This window comes from Xyrauchen texanus, chromosome 4 (genome assembly GCF_025860055.1).
Source record: "Xyrauchen texanus isolate HMW12.3.18 chromosome 4, RBS_HiC_50CHRs, whole genome shotgun sequence".
Classification (NCBI taxonomy): domain Eukaryota; kingdom Metazoa; phylum Chordata; class Actinopteri; order Cypriniformes; family Catostomidae; genus Xyrauchen; species Xyrauchen texanus.
The window spans coordinates 14,377,080-14,400,377 of NC_068279.1; the positions used below are offsets into that span (position 1 = coordinate 14,377,080).

General features: G+C 41.8%; 1 protein-coding gene across 3 annotated transcripts; it reads right to left on the minus strand.

Moving 5' to 3' along the window:
* Nucleotides 1–11,276: 11,276 nt before the first annotated feature.
* LOC127643134 (non-POU domain-containing octamer-binding protein-like) lies at nt 11,277–23,169 on the minus strand. 3 transcript variants are annotated; one of them, XM_052125721.1, is made up of 11 exons: nt 23,068–23,156; nt 22,390–22,456; nt 20,819–20,966; nt 20,282–20,475; nt 18,924–19,225; nt 18,742–18,837; nt 17,696–17,892; nt 17,221–17,408; nt 17,082–17,112; nt 12,075–12,148; nt 11,277–11,995 (listed from the first exon to the last, which is right to left on the minus strand). In XM_052125721.1, the coding sequence occupies exons 3-11, from the start codon at nt 20,964–20,966 to the stop codon at nt 11,900–11,902; spliced, it is 1,326 nt and encodes a 441-aa protein (XP_051981681.1). In that variant the 5' UTR covers nt 22,390–22,456; nt 23,068–23,156; the 3' UTR covers nt 11,277–11,899. The 3 variants fall into 3 exon arrangements, with proteins under 3 accessions (XP_051981681.1, XP_051981682.1, XP_051981683.1); XM_052125723.1 differs by having other exon boundaries at nt 11,279–11,992; XM_052125722.1 differs by lacking the exon at nt 22,390–22,456 and having other exon boundaries at nt 11,278–11,995; nt 23,068–23,169.
* Nucleotides 23,170–23,298: the final 129 nt, after the last annotated feature.

Here is a 23,298-nt window from a genome sequence, read left to right on the forward strand (position 1 = left end):
AGCGTCGCTTTAGATCCGCTGGGGACGATAAGCTGCCAGAGATATCACATGTACTCTGAAGGGTGTGGAGAGCACTTTAGGAATATACCCGTGCTTTGGCCTAAGGACAACTCTGCAGTCGTTAGGTCCAAATTCCAGGCAAGCAGCTTGATGACAGTGCGTGCAGGTACGCCCACTCTCTTGACTGAGGCGAGCCAGCAAGAGCGCAGTTTTGAGCGAGAGCTGTTTAAGGTGCACGGTTCGGAGAGGTTCGAACGGGGCACTCTTGAGTGCGTCCAGGACCGTGGCCATGTCCCAGATCGGCACCGAGGGGGTGAGGGGGTTCATCCTCCTAAGCCTCTTAGGAAACGAATGATTAGGTCGTTTTTCCTAATGAACGTCCTTTATCAGGATTGTGTGACGCCGCTATGGCAGCCACATAGACTTTGAGCGTGGAGGGTGTGCGGCCCGCCTCCAGCAGCTCTTGCAAAAAGGCGAGTACACTTGGTATCTCGCGACGATTTGGGGTTCAAGCTCTTGGTATCACACCAGTCACTGAACACTTTCCACTTTTGGGCATATAAGCGTCTCGTAGAGGGCACTCGCGCCTCCGTGATGGTTCTCAAAACTCCACTGGGGAGGTTCTCGGGAACCCGTTGAGGGGCCATGCATGGAGGGCCCACGGATCGGGGCGGGGATGAAGAATCATCCCGTTGGCCTGCCTGAGGAGGTCTAGCCTCAGCGGAATCGGCCATGGGGCAGATTGCATCATCTGCATCAGTTCTGGAAACCACGTCTGGTTTTTCCAGAGAGGGGCTACCAGGAGCACTGCACATTTCACTTCCCTGATCTGACTGATGACCTGAGGTAGCATCGCGATCGGGGGAAAGCATACAAGGGATGGCTCAGCCAGACTTGGGCGAGCACGTCCGTGCTCTTTGAGAAGAAAAGGGGGCAGTGCGCATTTTCCCTGGAGGCGCAGAGGTCGACCTCCACCTTGCCAAAGGTTTGCCATAACCACTGAACCGTCAGGGGGTAGAGAGACCATTCTCCTGGGAGAACCTTGTCTCTGGACAGCATGTCCGCTCCCTGGTTCAGGACGCCTGGCACATGCACTGCGCTCAGCGAGCGCAAGTGGTGCTGTGACCATGAGATGAGCTCCCTGGCCATAGAGTGCAGGGAGCTCGACCTGAGTCCACCCTGGCGATTTATATACGATACTACCGTCATGTTGTCCGTTCGGACCAGGACGTGTTCGTTTTTCAGGTACGGAAGCAGGGCTCTGAGAGCCAAGGCTTTCATTTCCAGACAGTTTATATGTAGGCGCTTTTCCGGGTTTGACCAAAAGCCGGAGACAGGCCTGCCCTCGTAAAGGGCCCCCCATCCTATTTTGGAGGCATCTGTCGTGATAATTTTTCTCTGTGTGTTCACGCCCAGACTCACGCCGGTTCGATACCAGTCGACGGCTTTCTAGGGCGTCAGGGCTTTTATACAGCCGTGATTTGCTCTGATTAAAAAGTGGCCCGAGCGCCACGCGTGAGTGGGGACACGGCTCTTGAGCCAGCGTTGGAGAGGACGCATGTGCAACAATCCTAGCTGGAGTACAGCTGATGCCGAGGCCATGAGACCGAGCATCCTTTGAAATCGTTTGACGGGGGCGCGCGCGCCCGGTCTGAATGATGTTGCAAGGCGTCGAATAGAGAGCGCGCGCTCTGATGAGAGGCACTGAGTCTAGCACTATTCCCAGAAAGGAGATATTCTGGCTGGAGGATAGCACGCTCTTTGCAAAATTGATTCTCAGACCCAGGCATTCTAGATGGCTGATAATCCAAGATCTGTGCGTCGTTAACTGACTCTCTGATTGTGCTATGATTAGCCAATCGTCGAGGTAATTCAGTATTCGCGACTCCCGCTGTCTCAGGGGAAAGTGCTGCGTCCATACATTTCGTGAATGTACGGGGGCCAATGATAGGTCGAATGGTAGTACTGTGTACTGGTATGACTGTCCCTCGAGCTGAATCTCAGAAAAGGCCTGTGATGAGGCTCATCGAATGTGAAAGTAAGCGTCTTTCAAATCCACTGATAGAAACCAATCCCGGGCTGAACTTGCGTGAGGATATGTTTGGTCGTTAACATTCTGAACGAGCGAATCATTAAAGCTTTGTTCAGATGTCTGAGATCTAGGATGGGGCGGAGGCCACCGTCCTTTTTCCGGACGAGAAAATAGCGGCTGTAAAAACCTGCCTCGCTCATAGAGGGAGGAACAGTTTCTATAGCGCCCTTCTCTATTAGTTTGAGCACCTCGGTGCGTAGAACATGTGGCACATCTCTCCTCACTTTCGTCTCGACCACCGCTTAAAAGCGGGGTGGTCTGCGAGCGAGCGAGTAACCGTGTTTTATTATGTTCAAAACCCATTTCGGCATGTCGAGGATTTTTTCCCAGGCTTTTGCTCGCACAGATATGGGCTGAATGCTGGCTGGGGGCGTGTGGCAGTGACGTATGGGCCCCACCGGCCCATGCCTTGTGCTAACACTGAGCTTACAGCTGTCAGAGGCGCGGGCGCGTGCTGAGCAGCCTTGTTGAGTGCCGAGTGCAGGGGTGCATGTGAGATTACAGGCACGTGCGCTATCTCCGAAATGCTCGCAGCATGAGCTGGAGAAATGTTTGAAACTGTATGGACAGTGTTTTCGGGTGGGGGTGCATACATCGTAATAGGCACGCATGCCACTGTCATAAAGCTTCCGCTCTTAGCGGGAGTTTCTAGCTCGCTGCGTCGCATCCGTGATGCTTGCGGCATGAGACAGAGAAATGTTTGAGACTGTATCGACAGTGTTTACGGGTGGGGGTGCATACATTGTAATAGGCACGCCGCCACTTTCATAAAGCTTCCCGCTCTTAGCGGGAGTTTCTTGGCTCGCTGTCGCATCTGTGATGCTTGCGGCATGAGACAGAGAACTGTTTGAAACTGTATGGGCAGTGCTTATGGGTGGGGGTGCATATACCGTAGTAGGCACGCAAGCCACTTTCATAAAGCCTCCGCCATGGGCGGGGGTTTTTGGCTATGCATACAGTGTTTGTGTGTAGGGGTGCATGCAGGACAGCAGGCACGCGCGCTACATTTATAGTATTTCCCGTTTTACTGGGGAAGTGTTTATAACTGTGGGAACAGTGTTTGCGTGTAGTGGTGCATACATGACAATAGGCACACGATCTACATATATGGCGAAGCGAGCGCGCGGCTCGTTGAGGCCCAGGGAGTCACATTCGGGGCATCAGGTCCCAGGCAGCGAGTGCAGATAATGTGACGGTCCCTGTCAGGAAGAAGGCCTCTGCATGAGGCGCAGGTCGAAGGCATTTGGAACAACGCCTCGAATTTGCTCTTTTACTAAATACAAAAAGTGTCGCAAAGGCGAACACTTGCAAAGTAGCTTAGTAAAAAGGATATAGTGATGCGCGCCGGATGGCGTAGCAGAAGGCTTCGAAGGCGGCTGAAGGCGCCAGCATCCTCTTAGCAGTCCTGCTGCAGGCTTGTCAACGGCGGGCGAAAGACTCCAACAATCCGGAGGATCCAGCGAAGAGGAGGTCTTCGCTGAAGATTAAATCTAAAGGAACTCGTATGATGGGGTGCCCATTATATAGCCTGGCTATACTAATTTCGGGCGGGCTCTGAGCTGCGGAATCGGTAGCGCTACCATTGGTCGCTGCTCAGAGTCGCCCCGTCACTGGTTCGAGCAGTTGCCGCAGCACAGCCAATGACCGAGCTGCCTCGCACATTACTGTCTGCTGTGCAGCTGCAATGCATTTTACATAAAGACTTCAATATTTCTCGAGAAACGGAGTTTTCCCATAGTGTAAGCTACTTACGCAATAGGAGAGACCTCTCGATAGGGAACAGTGCATGTTTGATGAGAAGTTATGATTAAACCTTTTTAACTCACTCTGTGAATATCCTCGGAAATGTCGTAAAGAAGAAAAGCTGTGATAAATATCTCCGTGCTTCATATTAAAGTCACAGTGAAGAACAATATATGCTGTCCGCTTGAATTTTTGTTTTCGTCCAGTTGGCTGTAACTGGGGCTGATTGGGAGGTTTGATGTCATGTTCTGGTAATGTTTTACAGAATATTCGCATAGAGAAAGTCTCGCTGATATCCTGCACGAACTCAAAGGTATGTGCACTGTTTAGCTTTCTTCTGCAATGTGAGGGTTCCCTCTCGAGAGGTCTCTCCTATTGCATAAGTAGCTTACGCTATGGGAAAACTCAGAAATATTGAAGTCTTTATGTAAAACGCATTGCAGCTGCACAGCATACAGCAATGAGCGAGGCAGCTCGGTCATTGGCTGGCGGCAACTTGCTCAACCAATGACGGGCGACTCTGAACGCGACCATGGCGCATGCGCCAGAGCCCGCCAAGATGGGCGTGGCTAGGGCTATATATTAGGCTCCGTCATGAGAGTTCTTTAGATTTAATCTCCTTCAGCGAAGACCTTCTCTTCGCTGGATCCTCCGGATTGTTGGAGTCTTTTCGCCGCCGTTGACAAGCCTACAGCTGGACTGCTAAGAGGACGCTGCGCCTTCAGCCGCCGAGCTTTCTGCTACGCCATCCGGCGCAGCATCACTGATATCCTTTTACTTACAAGTGTTTGCCTCTGCGACGCTTTTGATTTAAGTAAAGAGCAATTTTCGAGGCGTTGTTCCAAATGCCTTTAACCTGCGCCGTGCAGAGGCCCTCTTCCTGACGGGGACCGTCACGTTATCTGCACTCGCTGCCTGGGACCTGACCATGCAGAAGCTGCTCTCATTCAGGGCGGATGCCCCGAATGTGACTCCCTGGGCCTCGCTTCGCCGCAAACGAGCCTGCTTCCACCGTGCTGCCGTCTCCTCCGTTCGAGCCGCGCAAGAAAAAGCGTCCCCAGCAGACGAAAGCGACACTAATTTACTCTGCCCTGTCAGGGCGCTCAGAGTATATTTGGAACGTTCTGCCCTGTTCAGACAGATGGAACAATTATTCGTATGCTTTGGGGGCCGCACTAAAGGTCTCGCAGTCTCAAAGCAAAGAATATCGCACTGGATAGTGGATGCTATAGCGCTAGCTTATGAAGCCAAGGGCCTTCAATGCCCCTTAGGCGTCAGAGCTCACTCTACGAGGAGCATGGCCTCCTCGTGGGCTTGGTCGAGTGGGATACCCATTTAAGATATTTGTGCAGCGGTGGCTGGGCCTCGCCTCGACATTTATCAGGTTTTATAACCTACAGGTCCCCTCATTGCATTCCAACATTCTATCAGCCTGTCTGTAGAATGGACTGGAGTATGTATATGCTGAGCATTATCTCCTCCCTTATAAGGTCCGTCTCTGACCGACTCAGAGGATTTTTTATGCATGCCAGTACATAGAAAAATGCATTCCAACATTCTATCAGCCTGACTGTAGAATGGACTGGAGTATGTATATGCTGAGCATTATCTCCTCCCTTACAAGGTCCGTCTCTGACTGACTTAAAGGATTTTTTATGCATATCAGCACATAGAAAACTCAGTACATAAGATATGTGCTTGTGTTTGTACTATGAGCGCCCCACCATGGACCACCTTGGAAGGGCGCTCTATACTATCCCATTATGTAGCGCGCCGTATGCCGGCTCGTTGAATAATCACTTTGCTTTAAGGCTCAGGCATCTCAGGCATTTACAAAAAATGTATGGTTTTGAAGAATGTTTTGGTCATTTTAGTCAGCTTTTTCATTAAACCAGAAAGAAACTTTGAGAAGAAGGATAATGGAACGGTCTCCATGCTACACTACAGGTGAAACTCGAAAAATTAGAATATCGTGCAAAAGTTCATTAATTTCAGTAATTCAACTTAAAAGGTGAAACTAATATATTATATAGACTCATTACAAGCAAAGTAAGATATTTTAAGCCTTTATTTTATATAATTTTGATGATTATGGCTTACAGCTTATGAAAACCCCAAATTCAGAATCTCAGAAAATTAGAATATTGTGAAAAGGTTCAGTATTGTAGGCTCAAAGTGTCACACTCTAATCAGCTAATTAATCCAAAACACCTGCAAAGGGTTCCTGAGCCTTTAAATGGTCTCTCAGTCTGGTTCAGTTGAATTCACAATCATGGGGAAGACTGCTGACCTGACAGTTGTGCAGAAAACCATCATTGACACCTTCCACAAGGAGGGAAAGCCTCAAAAGGTAATTGCAAAAAAGTTGGATGTTCTCAAAGTGCTGTATCAAAGCACATTAATAGAAAGTTAAGTGGAAGGGAAAAGTGTGTAAGGAAAAGGTGCACAAGCAGCAGGGATGACCGTAGCCTGGAGAGGATTGTCAGGAAAAGGCCATTCAAATGTGTGGGGGAGCTTCACAAGGAGTGGACTGAGGCTGGAGTTACTGCATCAAGAGCCACCACACACAGACGGGTCCTGGACATGGGCTTCAAATGTCAAACGTCTTACCTGGGCTAAAGAAAAAAAGAACTGGTCTGTTGCTCAGTGGTCCAAAGTCCTCTTTTCTGATGAGAGCAAATTTTGCATCTCATTTGGAAACCAAGGTCCCAGAGTCTGGAGGAAGAATGGAGAGGCACACAATCCAAGATGCTTGAAGTCCAGTGTGAAGTTTCCACAGACTGTGTTAGTTTGGGGAGCCATGTCATCGGCTGGTGTTGGTCCACTGTGCTTTATTAAGTCCAGAGTCAACGCAGCCGTCTACCGGGACATTTTAGAGCACTTCATGCTTCCTTCAGCAGACAAGCTTTATGGAGATGCTGACTTCATTTTCCAGCAGGACTTGGCACCTGCCCACACTGCCAAAAGTACCAAAACCTGGTTCAATGACCATGGTATTACTGTGCTTGATTGGCCAGCAAACTCTCCTGACCTAAACCCCATAGAGAATCTATGGGGCATTGCTAAGAGAAAGATGAGAGACATGAGACCAAACAATGCAGAAGAGCTGAAGGCCGCTATTGAAGCATCTTGGTCTTCCATAACACCTCAGCAGTGCCACAGGCTGATAGCATCCATGCCACGCCACATTGAGGCAGTAATTAATGCAAAAGGGCCCAAACCAAGTACTGAGTACATATGCATGATTATACTTTTCGAGGGCCGACATTTCTGTATTTAAAATCCTTTTTTTATTGATTTCATGTAATATTCTAATTTTCTGAGATTCTGAATTTGGGGTTTTCATAAGCTGTAAGCCATAATCATCAAAATTATATCAAATAAAGGCTTGAAATATCTTTCTTTGCTTGTAATGAGTCTATATAATATATTAGTTTCACCTTTTAAGTTGAATTACTGAAATTAATGAACTTTTGCACGATATTCTAATTTTTCGAGTTTCACCTGTATATAGTAGTAAGGCTTTCCTCGGTGTACACGTATCCTTGCAAGTACAATTTTGCCTGTATTATTGGTGTCCCCTTCAAAAATTGCTCTTGAGAATTGTTATGTTTATTGTCCCCCCCAACATTTTGATGAAATTTTCACCCGTGTGTGCCTATTCTAAACCTTCTCAACAGTCAATAATATACCATAAACATTGTTGGCAATATAAAAACATAACAGGCAGATTTGCAGTCACAACACTTTATTTAAAACGTGTTATATAATAAAATATACAGAATGACTCGTGATGAAATTGGAGTTCTCTCATAGTGATTATGACTTCTGTAGACTTTAACTAAAGCCGCTTGAATGCAATACTTTTATATACCCACACTTTCTGTTGGAAAATGATCTCTAGTCAATTTTAATCGCTCATGAATTGGTGAATGGTGAGACACCCGGAGCCACTTGATTTTTATCAAAGAGCCACTTGTGGCTCGCAAGCCATATGTTCCCGACCCCTGGTTTAATGCCTAATAAAGTATTGTTTATAAGCGCATGGCTGCTTTGTGTACAGGCCTTACCAGGATAACAGCTATATTTCTGCTGCATAAGCGCCACCTACTGTCAGAGAGCAAATTTGCATTTTCATTCAGCCCATCTGCCGTTTTTGTTAGATCAATGTGAAAATCTGACCGCATTTTTACACAGCATACACGCAGTGTTATAAATTTTAACCGGTTAATTCAAAAAATCTAAACAATTTGGATAATAAATTATCTAGAAGTATGCACAGTATTTGTAAGTGCCCACGATAAAAACACTGCATGTTCATTAACGCAATTTACGTAATTATATATATACATATATTGTATAACACATTACTGTTATACAATTCATATAAAAAAATGATGTAAAGATATATATAAAAATACATATTTATTTTAGTACTGTGGCTTGACTTGACTTGAAATTCATCAGGACTCGACTCGCTTGAGGTGAGTCACTGACTCCACTTGACTTGCTTGAGGTGAGTTACTGACTCCACTTGACTTGCTTGAGGTGAGTCACTGACTCCACTTGACTTGCTTGAGGTGAGTTACTGACTCCACTTGACTTGCTTGAGGTGAGTCACTGACTCCACTTGACTTGTTTGAGGTTAGTCACTGACTCTACTTGCTTGAGGTGAGTCACTGACTCCACTTGACTTGCTTGAGGTGAGTCACTGACTCCACTTGACTTGCTTGAGGTGAGTCACTGACTCCACTTGCTTGAGGTGGGTCACTGACTCCACTTGACTTGCTTGAGGTGAGTCACTGACTCCACTTGACTTGCTTGAGGTGAGTCACTGACTCAACTTGCTTGAGGTGAGTCACTGACTCCACTTGCTTGAGGTGAGTCACTGACTCCACTTGCTTGAGGTGAGTCACTGACTCCACTTGCTTGAGGTGAGTCACTGACTCCACTTGCTTGAGGTGAGTCACTGACTCCACTCCCTTGAGGTGAGTCACTGACTCCACTCCCTTGAGGTGAGTCACTGACTCCACTTGACTTGCTTGAGGTGAGTCACTGACCTCACTCGCTTGAGGTAAGTCACTGACTCCACTTGCTTGAGGTGAGTCACTGACTCCTCTTGACTTGCTTGAGGTGAGTCACTGACTCCACTTGACTTGCTTGAGGTGAGTCACTGACTCCACTTGACTTGCTTGAAGTGAGTCACTGACTCCTCTTGACTTGCTTGAGGTGAGTCACTGACTCCGCTTGACTTGCTTGAGGTGAGTCACTGACTCCGCTTGACTTGATTGAGGTGAGTCACTGACTCCACTTGACTTGCTTGAGGTCAGTCACTGACTCCACTTGACTTGCTTGATTTGTCTGCACTGCATTTGAGACTTGCTTGTGACTTGAACATGCGTGACTTGCTTCCACCTCTGGGACTTTCTTCCCATCTCACTCAAAGCGCATGGCGTTAAAGAGTTGCATGCTATCATAGCAACCACGTTAGGTTCCATTTCTGTTTGTCCTACAAAGGCTGTCTCGTTTAAACAAGGCTTGCTTAAAGGAGGACACTCGGAATACTGCAGCCTCCAAAGGACGTGTCCTACCTAGCATGCAGCCTTCCAAAAGAGAGACAGCAACAAAATCATATTGAAGTTGATAGCTTTTTAACACTTCTGTGTGCAAATTTGAAGGCTGTTTATTGGATCAATACAGGTAAACATCATATTATGCGACTACACGTTACTGTACGGAGAGCTTACGACCTATTAGTTAAGTAGAACAAGTTGAAAGAACTTTGGAAATCTCTCTTTTTTTTATAGTAGACCATCTCTGTTTAGTGTATCTTTGAAAATGTACTTTATTGCCTTGCTCTACCTCGAATTTCCCGTTTTCTTTAGTGTTTTCTTTAGTAATTTTTTGTAAAAAAAAAACCTACTAGTTAAATATTGCCTTAAGAACAGGTGCTGCAACCACTGACTTAGTTACAAATTAACTAGTAGTTACTAAGTCCTTAGTGTGAACTTTTGGCACTTTTCCACTGCACGTTATGGTTCGACTCGCCTCAACTCTACTCGCTTTACTTTTCTGAGCTTGCATTTCCACTGCAGTTTAGTGCCTCATCAGCATGGGTGGGATTATAGGCTGATCATCAGTTGCGCCGCCTCTACTGCCGTGACATCTTAAACATGACACAAATTGACTAAAACAATAACACAACCGCTAGCTGTTAGCTACTAGCTCATTGTGCTGCATAAAGCAGTTGTTGCATGGTGATTTTACACTAGAGTAACAGTTAAATTGGCATGGTTGTTTTAGAAGCAAGCTTTCAGTAGCTGGTCAACTAAATAAAGTGAAGCTTTAAAGCAGAGTATAGAGTTAACTTAACAAAACATACAATCCTCCATCGTGGCTGAGTCCAGGGCACTCTCCCTCCAAATGCTCACAAGTCTAGATAGCGTCCATTTGGTCGAACCATTTCCACGTTTCCTTGATGGTTCTGTAGTCACTTTTAAGTTTTTTTTTATTAACTTTTCCATACACTGTTGGTAGGTCCGGTAGAAGAATAATTCGTGATTAACTAAATCACAACAAGAGAAACAACTTTGTTGATTTTTTTCTTTTCATCAGCAGCTACGAAATCAGAAGACTACAGAGGACAGTTCGGACTGCTGAGAGGATTATTGGTTGCCCCCTGCAAGAACTATACACTTACAGAGGAAACAGGCTGGTAAAATCACTCTGGACCCCACTCATCCTTCCCACTACCTTTTAGAACTGTTGCCTTCTGGCCGACACTTCAGAGCTCTGAGCACCAGAACCGTCAGGCACAGGAACAGTTTTTTCCCTCAGGCTATCCATCTCATGAACAGTTAAATTGCCCCATTGAGCAATAATTATGTGCAATACACAGTTAAATCTATTTATATTGTCCAACATATTCCAGCCATTACATACAATGCACTGTACATAATATACTGTATTTTTGTTCTTTATATAACAGATTTAAAATAGATTTGCAGTACATGTATGAAGGTGAGTGTATGTAGGTATATGTATAATTATTTATTTTTATAATATTTTTGTTTTTAATTATCTATGTCTTGCTGCTGTATTGTACACTGGGAGCTCTTGTCACCAAGACAAATTCCGTGTTTGTCTAAGCATACTTTGCAATAAAGCCGATTCTGAGATTGAAATACGATTCTTGGCTATTTACGTAAAACTAATACATATTTTTACATTAGCAAAACAGCTAATGTTATCCACATCATGGCTTAATAAAGCTTACCTAGTGATGTTTCATGTAGGGTACAACGAGGCTAAAGAGTGGAAAAAAAGGCCCCCGCGCTACCTTTTTTTAAAAACTATTTTAATCAAAACAACCTATTTATTTTTACAAAAATTGTTGATCTAACAATATTCCATAAAAGGAACTTTATTTTATTTTTCAATCTCTACATTTTGTGGCCAGAAAAAAAGCAATTTTTCCTTAAGGTATGCCTTTAGCCCTGGTATACCCTATAAAGAATCACAAATTGCGGCTGAAATTTTATCCAAGAACACTGTCAACAACATAGGACCGTGTAACATGTAGTTCTGAATTTATTTAAAGTTGTCTAGAAATGCAGGTGTTTCAGAGGACAAGACAGACAAAAGCTAATCTCTAAAATAGAAATAGGTCACTGCTGGGTGAAATACAAAACAGAAGAAAATAAAATGGAGAAAATAGGACTATACAAAGCTGAATGTCCACACTTGGGCTGTTTCCATAGCACAGATAAACCCTCATCATGAAGTGGAAATGCTTCAGAAAGGAATAATTAGCAAAAGGATCTATTATACCAGAACTGGGCTTGATGAGTTACTGGAAATGATCCCTTAAAGACTCCTGGAGCTGGGAAATCTCAGGGAGTAAATTAAAATGTATATGTTAGCCTAAGTTTAAAACATATTTTGCCAACACAATTCCCATTTGTGAAATGCATTATCAGGCTCTACAAACCCATAGTCTGCACTTAAAAATATCTTACAGTGTGTAAAAAAACAAACAAAAAAAACAATGTTTGGCTGATGTTCTCAGAATCTGCGGCGTTTGTTGGTGCCAAAGTCAACAGGAGGTCCAGGACGAGGGAAGGGAAGAGGAAGACCAGTTGGATTACTGGCAGACCCCTGCTGAAAAAGAGAGAATGAAGCTTGTACTGTACCCTCTGCATAATGTACTGAAAATTGTGTGGATGAGAATGATCTGTACCTCGTTGGAAGCCAAGCTGGTAGCTCCTGCTGCGGTGGGATTTCCACCCATTGGGTTCCTAGCCATTCCTTGACCTTTAACCCAAGTGAGAAAAAATAAATAGTGTTAAAATCAAATGGATCCTAATTGGGTTTTTTTATTGTATTGACAAAAGAATTATCTAGCATTATATACAGGTGCTGGTCATATAATTAGAATATCATCAAAAAGTTTATTTCAGTAATTCCATTCAAAAAGTGAAACTTGGATAATGTATACATTCATTCCACACAGACTGATATATTTTAAGTGTTCATTCCTTGTAATTTTGATGATTATAACTGACAACTAATGAAAAACCCCAAAATCAGTATCTCAGAAAATTGTAATATTGTGAAAAGGTTCAATATTGAAGACACCGGGTGCCACACTCTAATCAGCTAATTAACTCAAAACACCTGCAAAGGCCTTTAAATGGTCTCTCAGTCTAGTTCTGTAGGCTACACAATTATGGGGAAGACGGCTGACTTGACAGCTGTCCAAAAGACGACCATTGACACCTTGCACAAGGAGGGCAAGACACAAAAGGTAATTGCTAAAGAGGCTGGCTGTTCACAGAGCTCTGTGTCCAAGCACATTAATATAGAGGCGAAGGGAAGGAAAAGATGTTGAAAAAAGTGTACAAGCAATAGGGATAACCACACCCTGGAGAGGATTGTGAAACAAAACCCATTCAAAAATGTGAGGGAGATTCACAAAGAGTGAACTGCAGCTGGAGTCAGTGCTTCAAGAACCACCACACACAGACTTATGCAAGACATGGGTTTCAGCAGTCGCATTCCTTGTGTCAAGCCACTCTTGAACAAGACACCGCATCAGAAGCGTCTCGCCTGGGCTAAAGACAAAAAGGACTGGACTGCTGCTGAGTGGTCCAAAGTTATGTTCTCTGATGAAAGTAAATTTTGCATTTCCTTTGGAAATCAAGGTCCCAGAGTCTGGAGGAAGAGAGGAGAGGCACAGAAGTTTCCACAGTCAGTGATGGTTTGGGGTGCCATGTCATCTGCTGGTGTTGGTCCACTGTGTTTTCTGAGGTCCAAGGTCAACGTAGCCATCTACCAGGAAGTTTTAGAGCACTTCATGCTTCCTGCTGCTGACCAACTTTATGGAGATGTAGATTTCATTTTCCAACAGGACTTGGCACCTGCACACAGTGCCAAAGCTACCAGTACCTGGTTTAAGGACCATGGTATCCCTGTTCTTAATTGGCCAGCAAACTCGCCTGACCTTAACCCTATAGAAAATCTATGGGGTATTGTGAAGAGGAAGATGCGATACGCCAGACCCACCAATGCAGAAGAGCTCATAACACCCGAGCAGTGCCACAGACTGATCGACTCCATGCCACGCCGCAATGCTGCAGTAATTCAGGCAAAAGGAGCCCCAACTAAGTATTGAGTGCTGTAAATGCTCATACTTTTCAGTTGGGCAACATTTCTAAAAATCCTTTTTTTGTATTGGTCTTAAGTAATATTCTAATTTTCGGAGATACTGAATTTGGGATTTGCATTAGTTGTCAGTTTTAATCATCACAATTAAATGAAATAAACATTTGAAATATATCAGTCTGAGTGTAATTAATGAATATAATAAAGTTTCACTTTTTGAATGGAATTACTGAAATAAATCAACTTTTTGATGATATTCTAATTATATGACCAGCACCTGTATAGCATAACTAAAACAAAAAGTTAAATTAAGGAAGAAAAGACCATACATTTCTACTAAATATATTGATTACGTGATTGGCGTGACACTTGGGTAATTGCTTTGAAGGGATAGTTCACCCAAAGAGTCTTATGGTTTAATTACATGTTTCCTTTATGTGCTTTTAGGAGCTTCAAAGTTTTGCTCACCATTCACTTGCATTGTGTGGATTTAACCTGTTAACCTGCACCCCCACTCAGGGGCTCACAGCTGAAAATGACATACCTGAATTAAAATAAATATAGCTCCTGAGAACAGTGTACCACAGGCACAATTAAGGTCTCTTTGGAAAGAAGACACTTGGCACTCTACTAACAATGAATCAGAGTTGATAATGCTCAAACAAATAAAAAGTTATAAAAGTTGAAGTGCCTCATAAATAATGTGAACTTCAAAAAATGTTTTATTATTTCATGTACAAATATATAAAAATAGACCTGGAGGAATCCAATTAGGTAAAGGATTGAAAGCCACAAGTCTCATCAGTTTATATTTCAAATTTGAGGAAGATATAATGAAAAATGGGGTTCCTGCAAGCTTTTTTCCAAGACTATGTTGGTTCCATTTCTCTGTTCACCTGCCCGAGGCACATCCCCAGAAATGACATCCCCAAACTAAAATAATTGTAGTTACTGAACAATTTGCTCTACATGCACAATTTAGACATATTTAAAAAGAAGACACTTTGGAGTTTATTACCCAAATGTAAAAGTTGAAAAAACTTACACAGACAAACATTTATAGAATTTAAAGTGTCTTGAAGATAATTTGTACTGCAAGTAACATTTCATTATTTTATGAAAAAATAAATGAACCAACCTGGAGGAATCCAGTTAGGCAATTGATTGAAAGCCACAAGTCTCATCAGTTTATATTTCACATTTGAGGAAGATATTATGAAAAATGAGATTTCTGCAATATTTTTTCCAAGACTATGTCCAGGTACCAAGAAGCCTCCTTGGATACCTCAAAAAGCATCCTAATGACCAAATGTTATGAAGGGTACTGCAAGCTATTTTAGTCATCATATACACTATTCATACCGATAGTCAGCCCATTCAACATTCAATGGCTGGTGATGGCCAGTGATACAGACAGCATTCATATGGATGGTCAGACATAGAATCAACAATCACACTGATGGCCAGCCATCAGACAAGCCATTGTTTTATAAGGTGCAGTACCTTATCTTTTCAGACCACAATGCATTTACCTTATAAATCAAATGGGAAAACAAACACACACACACACACACACACTCTCTCTCTCTCTCTCTCTCTCTCTCTCTCTCACACACACACACGTATAATGTGTGCATGTTACATAGCAACTCACCGATGTAAAATTGGACCATGTTTCCGTCCTCAAGCATATCACCGTCGTCGCTGTATTCACTCCTCAATTTCAGTCATCGCTGCTTCGAGTGATCTCAAATAAAACATCTTCAGCAGAAAAAACTTCTTTTGACGATCCATTTGATGAGATAATCCGTCCAGTAAGTAAGACGCGAAAACAGATGTTGACTGGGGAACCGTCTTTTACTATGGCTCGTTTGTTGTCAAATGGCGGGGTGTGGTCACAGCCTAATTCGCAGGTTAGTGGCTGATTCAAATAAATAAAAAACATCTTGTTCGCGAGGAATTTAAACTTCCGGATATCGTTGGAATCGTGCACTGCTTGGCTACATTTTCTATCAGTCATATCATTTCAGTTCTTTCATTGGCTTTCATTGTAAAGACAAAACAATAGGATCAGCATATCATGACGTCAAAAAACTGACCGCAGTGTTTGGATATTTCGACCTATATATTGCCTATCTTTGTATTTGTGTGTGTGTGTGCGGTCTTAATTTGTTCATTACACTCTAAGCAACACACCCATATAACGTTCGCTACCGGAGTCTGTTTTTATGCATAATTGTATTGCATAACCGACAAGTATGATACTTCACCCTGAAGAAACTTCGATGTAAACAAAGGAATAACCATCGATGTTACAACGTTATTGTTTCTTTGGACTAAAAATGCTCTATGGGATGTTATTCAGTGGACCCTCACCTTTCCATTCAATCTGGAACTTTTAGCAGTGGATGCGTGTGTGGCTCGTTATTACGACACTACTGGTATGTACTCCGTTTTTGATTACGAGTGTTTGATCTGTATTGCTTACATAAATGCAAGAAATACATTCGTTATAAGCTTTTCATCGAAAAACAGAGCTCTATCATCGATGCTTGAGGCTTACACCTTTAAAATGATATATAGTTTGCCAAGATTAATGATGTTCTTTCACGTTAAATCTATTCATAAACATTAAACTGGGGGGGGGGGGGGTACTCTTCGGTGCGACTGCGCACTGGTGCAGGTTAACAGGTTAAACAGCTGAAATATTGTTCTAAAAATCTTTGTGTGTTCAGCAGTAGAAAAAGTCATACACTTCTGGGATGCCATGAGAGCGAGTAAATGAGAGAATTTTCATTTTTGGGTAAAATATATCTTAACATTTTTTCTTTTAGTCATGTTAAAGGGATCATTCACCCAAAAATACTTTTAATTTACTCACCCTCCTGGTATCCCAGATGTCCATGACTTACTTTCTTCTACAGAACACAAACTAAGATTTTTTAGAAGAATAGTTCAGCACTGTAGGTCCATACAATGCAGTGAATGGGTGCCAAAATGTTGAAGCTCCAAAATCTACACAGAGCATAAAAGTAATTCATATGACTCCAGTGGTTAAATCCACATGTTCAGACAGGATATTATAGGTGTGGGTGAGAAACAGATCAATATTTCAGTCATTTTTTGTCATAAAATGTCCCCACTGCCCAGTAGGTTGCGTTATGCACAAAGACTGAATTTCCAAAAACAGGAGAAAGTGAAGGAAAAAGGAATTCAATATTGAACTTTTTCTCACCCACACCTATCATATAGCTTCAGAAGTTATGGATTTATCCACCAGTCATCTAGATTACTTTTATATTGCCCTTATATGGACTTTTGGAGCTTCAACATTTTGGCACCCATTCACTTGCATTGTATGGACCTACAGAGCTGTGATATTTTTTTTAAATCTTGATTTGAGTTCAGCAGAAGAAAGTCATCTGGGATGGCATGAGGGTGTGTAAATAAGAGAATTTAAATTTTTGGGTGAACTATTCCTTTAAAAAAAAAAAAAAATTATGTTCACTGGTGAGAGGGTAAGATGTGGAGTTTGTTACTGCAAAATTTATCAGATGTGTAAAGATTGTGGTCTCATTCTTACCTCCCATATGCATCCTCATGTCTGGATCTCTCTGAAACAGCAAATGTACAACAGGATATTACTTCATTATGTAAAAAAAAATTGGTTCTAAAACACAGCTACATTTATGTTGCCCAGGCAGTGTGATGTGGACACTAACCTTCTCAGGGAAGTTGCCTCCCTGTCCCTGCTGCTGCCTCCTCATCATGTCCTCGCTGTGGACGCGGAGCTCCTCCTCTCTCCTCCGTCGCTCCTCCTCCTGACGCAGCTCCATCTGCTTCCGTTTCTGTACCTCCTGGCTGTGAGCCTCCTCCATTCTCCTCAACTCCTCTTGCCTGCGCAGGAGATCTGAAAGAGAGGTAATCCGGCAAGTTAAATAAAGTACAACTTTCAAAAATGCACCTTGAGACAGGCATTCAATGTCATGCCGTCTAGCTGTATTTGAATGAAAGAAATGTGTCTTAACGTTCCTGAACAAACATGTTTGAGTGGTCTCAGGTAAACCAAAATGATCTTAATTAAACAGTTTAATTAAGCCAATTAGTCAACTTCGAAAATATCTGAAAATGATCAAACTCCATCTTTAGGTGGCTATCCCTTTAATGAGTAATGTGTGTGCGCGTTTGTGTGGTCACCTTGTCTCATCAGCATGACTTGGTGCTCGTGTCGTGCTGCTTCCATTTCTGCCTCCAGTTTCTCTTGAGCTTCTTTTATGTTTCGGTCCACCTGCTCGTACTGCTGCTTCTCCATCTCCATCAGAGCCTTCCAGCGCATTGCATACTCATACTCAAATGAGCCTGGCTGGGCAAAACGGGGTGGCTGCTCACGCTCCCTGATAAAGACAGATACAAAGAATGAGTAGAAAAGAGCAAAAGAAAGAGACAGAGCTTTAATTTTGGATCAACAAGTAGAATAATGATGTTTTAGACCAATATTACACAGCTTTTTGGAATACTTGATTCTGATTGGTCACATCGCAGAACTCTGTAGTCAAATTTGTATATTTAACAGCTATTAAAGGGATAGTTCACACAAAAATGTAAATTCATCACTCTCATCATGTACTCACCCTCATGCCATCCCAGATGTGTGTGACTTTCTTCAGCAGAACACAACTGAACATTTTTTGAAGAATATTTCAGCTCTGTAGGTCAATACAATGTAAGTGAATGGTGATCAAACCCAAGTAGCTCCAAAATGTAATTTTTGTTTTTTTAATGTAATTTATGTTTCCTTTAAGTGATTCACTTGCATTATATGGACCTAAAGAGATGATTTTCTTCTAAAAATCTTCCTTTGTTTTCTTCAGAAGAAAGAAACTCATACACATCTGGGATGACATAATGGTGAGTAAATAATGATAATACATTTTTGGGTGAACTATGCCTTACATTTGTTATTGACAATCATCCCAGGCAACTGTTTTTTAAATAGCTGAGCTAGCTTTATTCATCTTGTAATAAAATATTTTAAATAAACTCTTTAAATGAAATTCTGACACAAAGTGAATTAATAGGCTAAACAGACGAGTATGTGTTCTTCACAGTCAGCTGGTCATTTTTCCAAAATAAACCCCTTTATCAAGACATGACCCGTTCGTTGTGGTTTATTTTGCGATAATGAGCAACTCACTGACTATTATCACTTGCATATACTGTATATAAGAACATGAGAAACTTACTTGTGGAATAGAGGGTTTTTGTTAATAAGTTTCTCAGGAAGTCCCTCATCCTCATCCAGATTTTCCAATGGCTCAACGGTAATAGGCCTGGGAAATCTGAGTTTGGGGAAGAAAGATTGACTTAGATACCTGACTTCACTGTACAAGTACTCCCTAAACGTGTAGCAGACAGGCTAACTCACGTAGTAAGAAGAAAGGCTCCATCTGCACAGCGGTCCAGAGCTTTCCTGGCAGATGGTTTGTTGGCAAACTCCACAATGCCCTTCCCAGTAGGCCTGCCACGATCATCTACGATGACAATGGCCCGTTCGATTGGGCCGAACGTGGAGAAGCCCTCCTCCAAGAGCTCGTTCGACACAAACTGTGGCAGATTCTTAACCGCCAGTGCAGCACCGTGTGTGGCAAAACGCACGCGGATCTGGCGACCACGGAAGAGCGTGTCATCCAGTTCTGCCTTTGCAATGTCAGCAAGAGTCTTTGTTTCCTAAAAATTAAGTGGAATGCTATGGTTAATAAAATGTTTCAATTGTTAAACTAAAACTATACAGGCTACATAGATCCTATTTACATGTGGTATTAAGATGTGTTTCTGGTAATCCAATCACAAGTAGTTCAAGTGAACTTCATTTTCTTCAACTAGGTTTCCCACACCTTTTGACAAACAAATTTTCATAAATTCTGATACTGAGAAAAAATACTTTTTCAAATAATTTTATAGAAATTGCTCTCTGGAAAAGCAATTTCTAGTCAATGAAATATTTTAGAGCAGAGCATAACTATTTACTAGCACTGTCGGCATTAAAGCATGCGATTAATTTCAAATACACAACAAATGATTTTTTTCTTAGTCGTAATTAAGGAATGTACCGATTTGACATTAGATTCTGATATTTTATTCAGATCTGTGAGTTCTGAACACTTGTTAGAGGGCAGAACCCTTGTGATCCAGCAGGACATTACACTAGATTACACACTACAACAAACACACAACATTGAGTCCATGCTGGAGAAAGGACCTCTTATAAAACAACCACTGATGGGACTTGTGACAAAAGTTCTTCACACCTTTTGTAAAATCACATAAAAATTTCCTAGACATTTCTAGGTTTTTAAATGACAGTAGGATCCCAGTTGGATTGGTTCAGAAGATATGGATTTAACAACTGGAGTCTTATGGATCACTTATGCTGCCTTTTTTGGTATTTTTGGAGCAACAAAGATCTGATCACCATGCATTGTATGGACCTACAGAGCCGAGATATTCTTCTAAAAATCTTTGTGTTCTGCTGAAGAAAGAAGGCCATACATATCTGGGATGGCATGAGGGTGAGTAAATTCGGAGAGAATTTTCATTTTTGGGTGAACTATCCCATTATTAATAAAAAGGTTTTGCGTGTGACAAAACAAAGCTTTATTTATTTATTTTTTTAAAGAGTTGTGATTATGCTGTATCATATCAGTTGTTTTGTTTCTGTGAACAATCACAGTCACTCTCTCCTGATTTAGTACCGATTTTAAACTGCTGACTGGTCCAACTCACCAATCTGATGAAGCCAAATCCCCTGTCCTTATTGATGAAGATCTCAGAAGGTTTTCCATATTTGGAGAAGAGTTTCTCCACATCCTCCTCTGTGGTTCCCGTGGGCAGGTTCCCCACAAACAGTCTGCTTCTCTGCGTGTAGGTCTTCTCTCCTGGCTTCCTGAAGTTCTGCAGGTCTATAGTGAAAGCAGCATCTGCAGGAGAAACATTTCCAACACATTAATGAGCAATATTAAGCCAGATTTGCAGACTTGCTAATTATGTGCTCTAAATGCTCTACAAACCAAGAGAAACCACACCATACAACATCATAACACAAATACAGAGCTCTTAAAGGCTTATAGACAGCAAATGCTCCTACTTGCCTACATAAAACATGCCTCCGCTGGTCATTCTTTAGTGGTTACATTTATTAACTTACTGTATGCTGTTAAGTTTTGCGTCCAAGCTAATAAGCGAAATAGAGAACAAATCACATAAGACTTTGATATTGTGAACCACAATTGGTTCAACCACAGACACTTATATGTTGCTTACTTGGGCTACTCTGGTCTGCAGCATTAGTGTGCTGGCCATTGCTGTCGGCTCCTGATGGCTTCCCTTGCTGTTCCTGCAGGGGGTTGGGCTGCTGTCGGGGAGGGCCGTGGTTCTGCTGCTCTGGCCGTGGTCCTCTGTTGCCCTGCATCTATTAAAGAAACAACATGAATCACCAGTACAAAACATCCAGAATGTCGCAAGAGAATGAAATGCAAACCAGCAAAAAGCACTCATTCAATTATGTATTACAATTCAATAAGGCTGAAACGATTATTTGACATTATCTACAACTATTCGTTGTTGAATAGTCATTTCATCTCATTTAACGTAATGTGAAATCCAAACAGATTAAGGAGATGTAGATCATGAAGTATGAGGGAATTATAATACAAAAATTTTAAGTAAATACAGAAGCAGTGCCATTTTGACGTGAAATAAAGCGAAGCCGTACCTGGCATTCAGCTTGAGCAAAACTTGCCTGTCAGAGCATCCAAAAAGGAAACACTCTGGTGTAATATACAGTATTTAATGCATCCTTTATAAAACTTAAAATAATAAGGAAGTTGTTTGTATAAATAAGCAAACTCTGTGCAGTCAGAGCCGCTTATAGAAGTCACGTGAAAAACAGTGCGAGAGAGTTTCAAACTTCTCCCGGCTGATACACTGTCACGCAGAGATGCTCATCACGGGCGCGCGCTTGCTGCAGCTAGATTATAACATGATGGCTCACAACATAGTGAATCATAATATACTGTGTGTTACGGTGTGTACCTTATCGTGAAGAAAATCGCAGATATGCAGATCTATTAAGAGAGAGTTTGTTTTTAGTGAGTTAAAGATGGATTGAAGTGAACAGAAATGTAAAAGAGGGTGTAGTCTTAGCCCATAATACAATGCAAAAAAATTGGTTTGATTTGTCTTTTTTTGGTTTTTCCAATATAAATATCTAAAACTCCTTGCGTACATATACTTTAGCAGCTCTACTGCAGAAGAAAAATGTATTGAAGAATGTTGAATATAACATTTTATATTTTTAAATCCTTAAATTAAGATACATTTACCTGAGAAAGAACACAAGATATTTAAACTTGTTTTCAGAGAATATATCTTGAATATAAATATATTTTGTCTTTAATGCACTGGCAAGTGAAAAAATACACATATTCAAGATACAATCTCTGAAAGAAAGTCTACATATCTCATATGTTGCTTCTGAAGTAAATGTTTCTTGTTTTAAGGATTTTTTTTATCATTTTAAATGGAAAACGAGAAAAACGCTTGATAACAATAATCTATTTTCCCCTTTAATTCAGTGAATGTCATTTAGGAGGTATTTTAAAGATGATTTTGACCTCTTTATTGTTAGGAAGCACGGTTAATACAACCTTTTAAGTTGATGCACAACTGAATAGTTAGTTAAGAGCTAATAAGCACCAGAATAGTCATTAGATTATCAAAATAATCGTTAGTTGCAGCCCTACAATTCAATGATGTTGTTGCTGGATCCCCATTTAGTTTCACACAGAGCACCTTTACACCACTGACTTTTTAATAGTACACATTTATTATACCCTCAATCAACATCAGGAACACAGTGAACCACACAGATGAACAGGAGACTGCAATCAGTCCAAATAGCTGAAAAAAAATAATCACGGTGAATTTGATTAGATAACAATCAGATCACAAAAGAGCTTGTTTGATATGAATTCCAGCAATATTAGCCACATCACGCATTCACTAACATAAATTGTGTTTGATTTAGATAATGTATGAACGAATTAGGCCGAAGTGCTCATATTGCATATGAGTGATTTTTCTGTTGGCGAGTAATTATTTTGATGCATTTGAAGTAATGGTCTGATTTCTTCACAAATGTGTTATTTAATTAAATGTGTGATGTTTAGTAGAATTGTTCACTTCGAATGTGTCTGTGAGTGCAATTTGATATCTTTGTTTTCAATAGCGATGTCATTAACGAATGTACTACAGCGTCTGGATTGTAAAACATCTGATCTATTAATTGTCTTCTTACTTCATGCATGAGTGTAAATTGTTATATGTTCTTTTATCAATAATCTGACTTCATCAATTTGCGTGGGTTTGTTTAGCAAAGCCTTAGCCGTACCGCTCATCCACGTAGCGAACAAGAGACTGATCTCAAGTTGATACACACAAGCACACTGAATCTAAGTTAAAAGCATGCATCATATACAGTAATTATAAACGAAATGCAAGCGTCTAATTACCTTCGATACAATTGTTTAATCCGCTCCAGTAACACGCGCAACGTTGATCACAAAGAGCAGGGGGAGGGACACCTTACACCTGAAACTGCTGCCTGCTCTAACAGCACATTGGCTAAGGTTGGATTTTTCGGCGTGCGCTTTGCAGTTTCTATTGGTCGGTTTTACGTCAATAATATGACGTACACATTTTATGGCCGTTTAATTGGTTCCCATCGTTTTCAAACCATTTGC

Excerpts from the sequence above, each read along its gene's own strand:
- LOC127643134 (XM_052125721.1), bottom strand. The coding sequence starts at position 20,966 with ATGCAGGGCAACAGAGGACCACGGCCAGAGCAGCAGAACCACGGCCCT. Across the intron at positions 20,476-20,818 it reads TGCAGACCAGAGTAGCCCAA|ATGCTGCTTTCACTATAGAC; the intron begins GTAAGCAACATA and ends TTTCTCCTGCAG. Across the intron at positions 19,226-20,281 it reads GATTTGGCTTCATCAGATTG|GAAACAAAGACTCTTGCTGA; the intron begins GTGAGTTGGACC and ends CTTAATTTTTAG.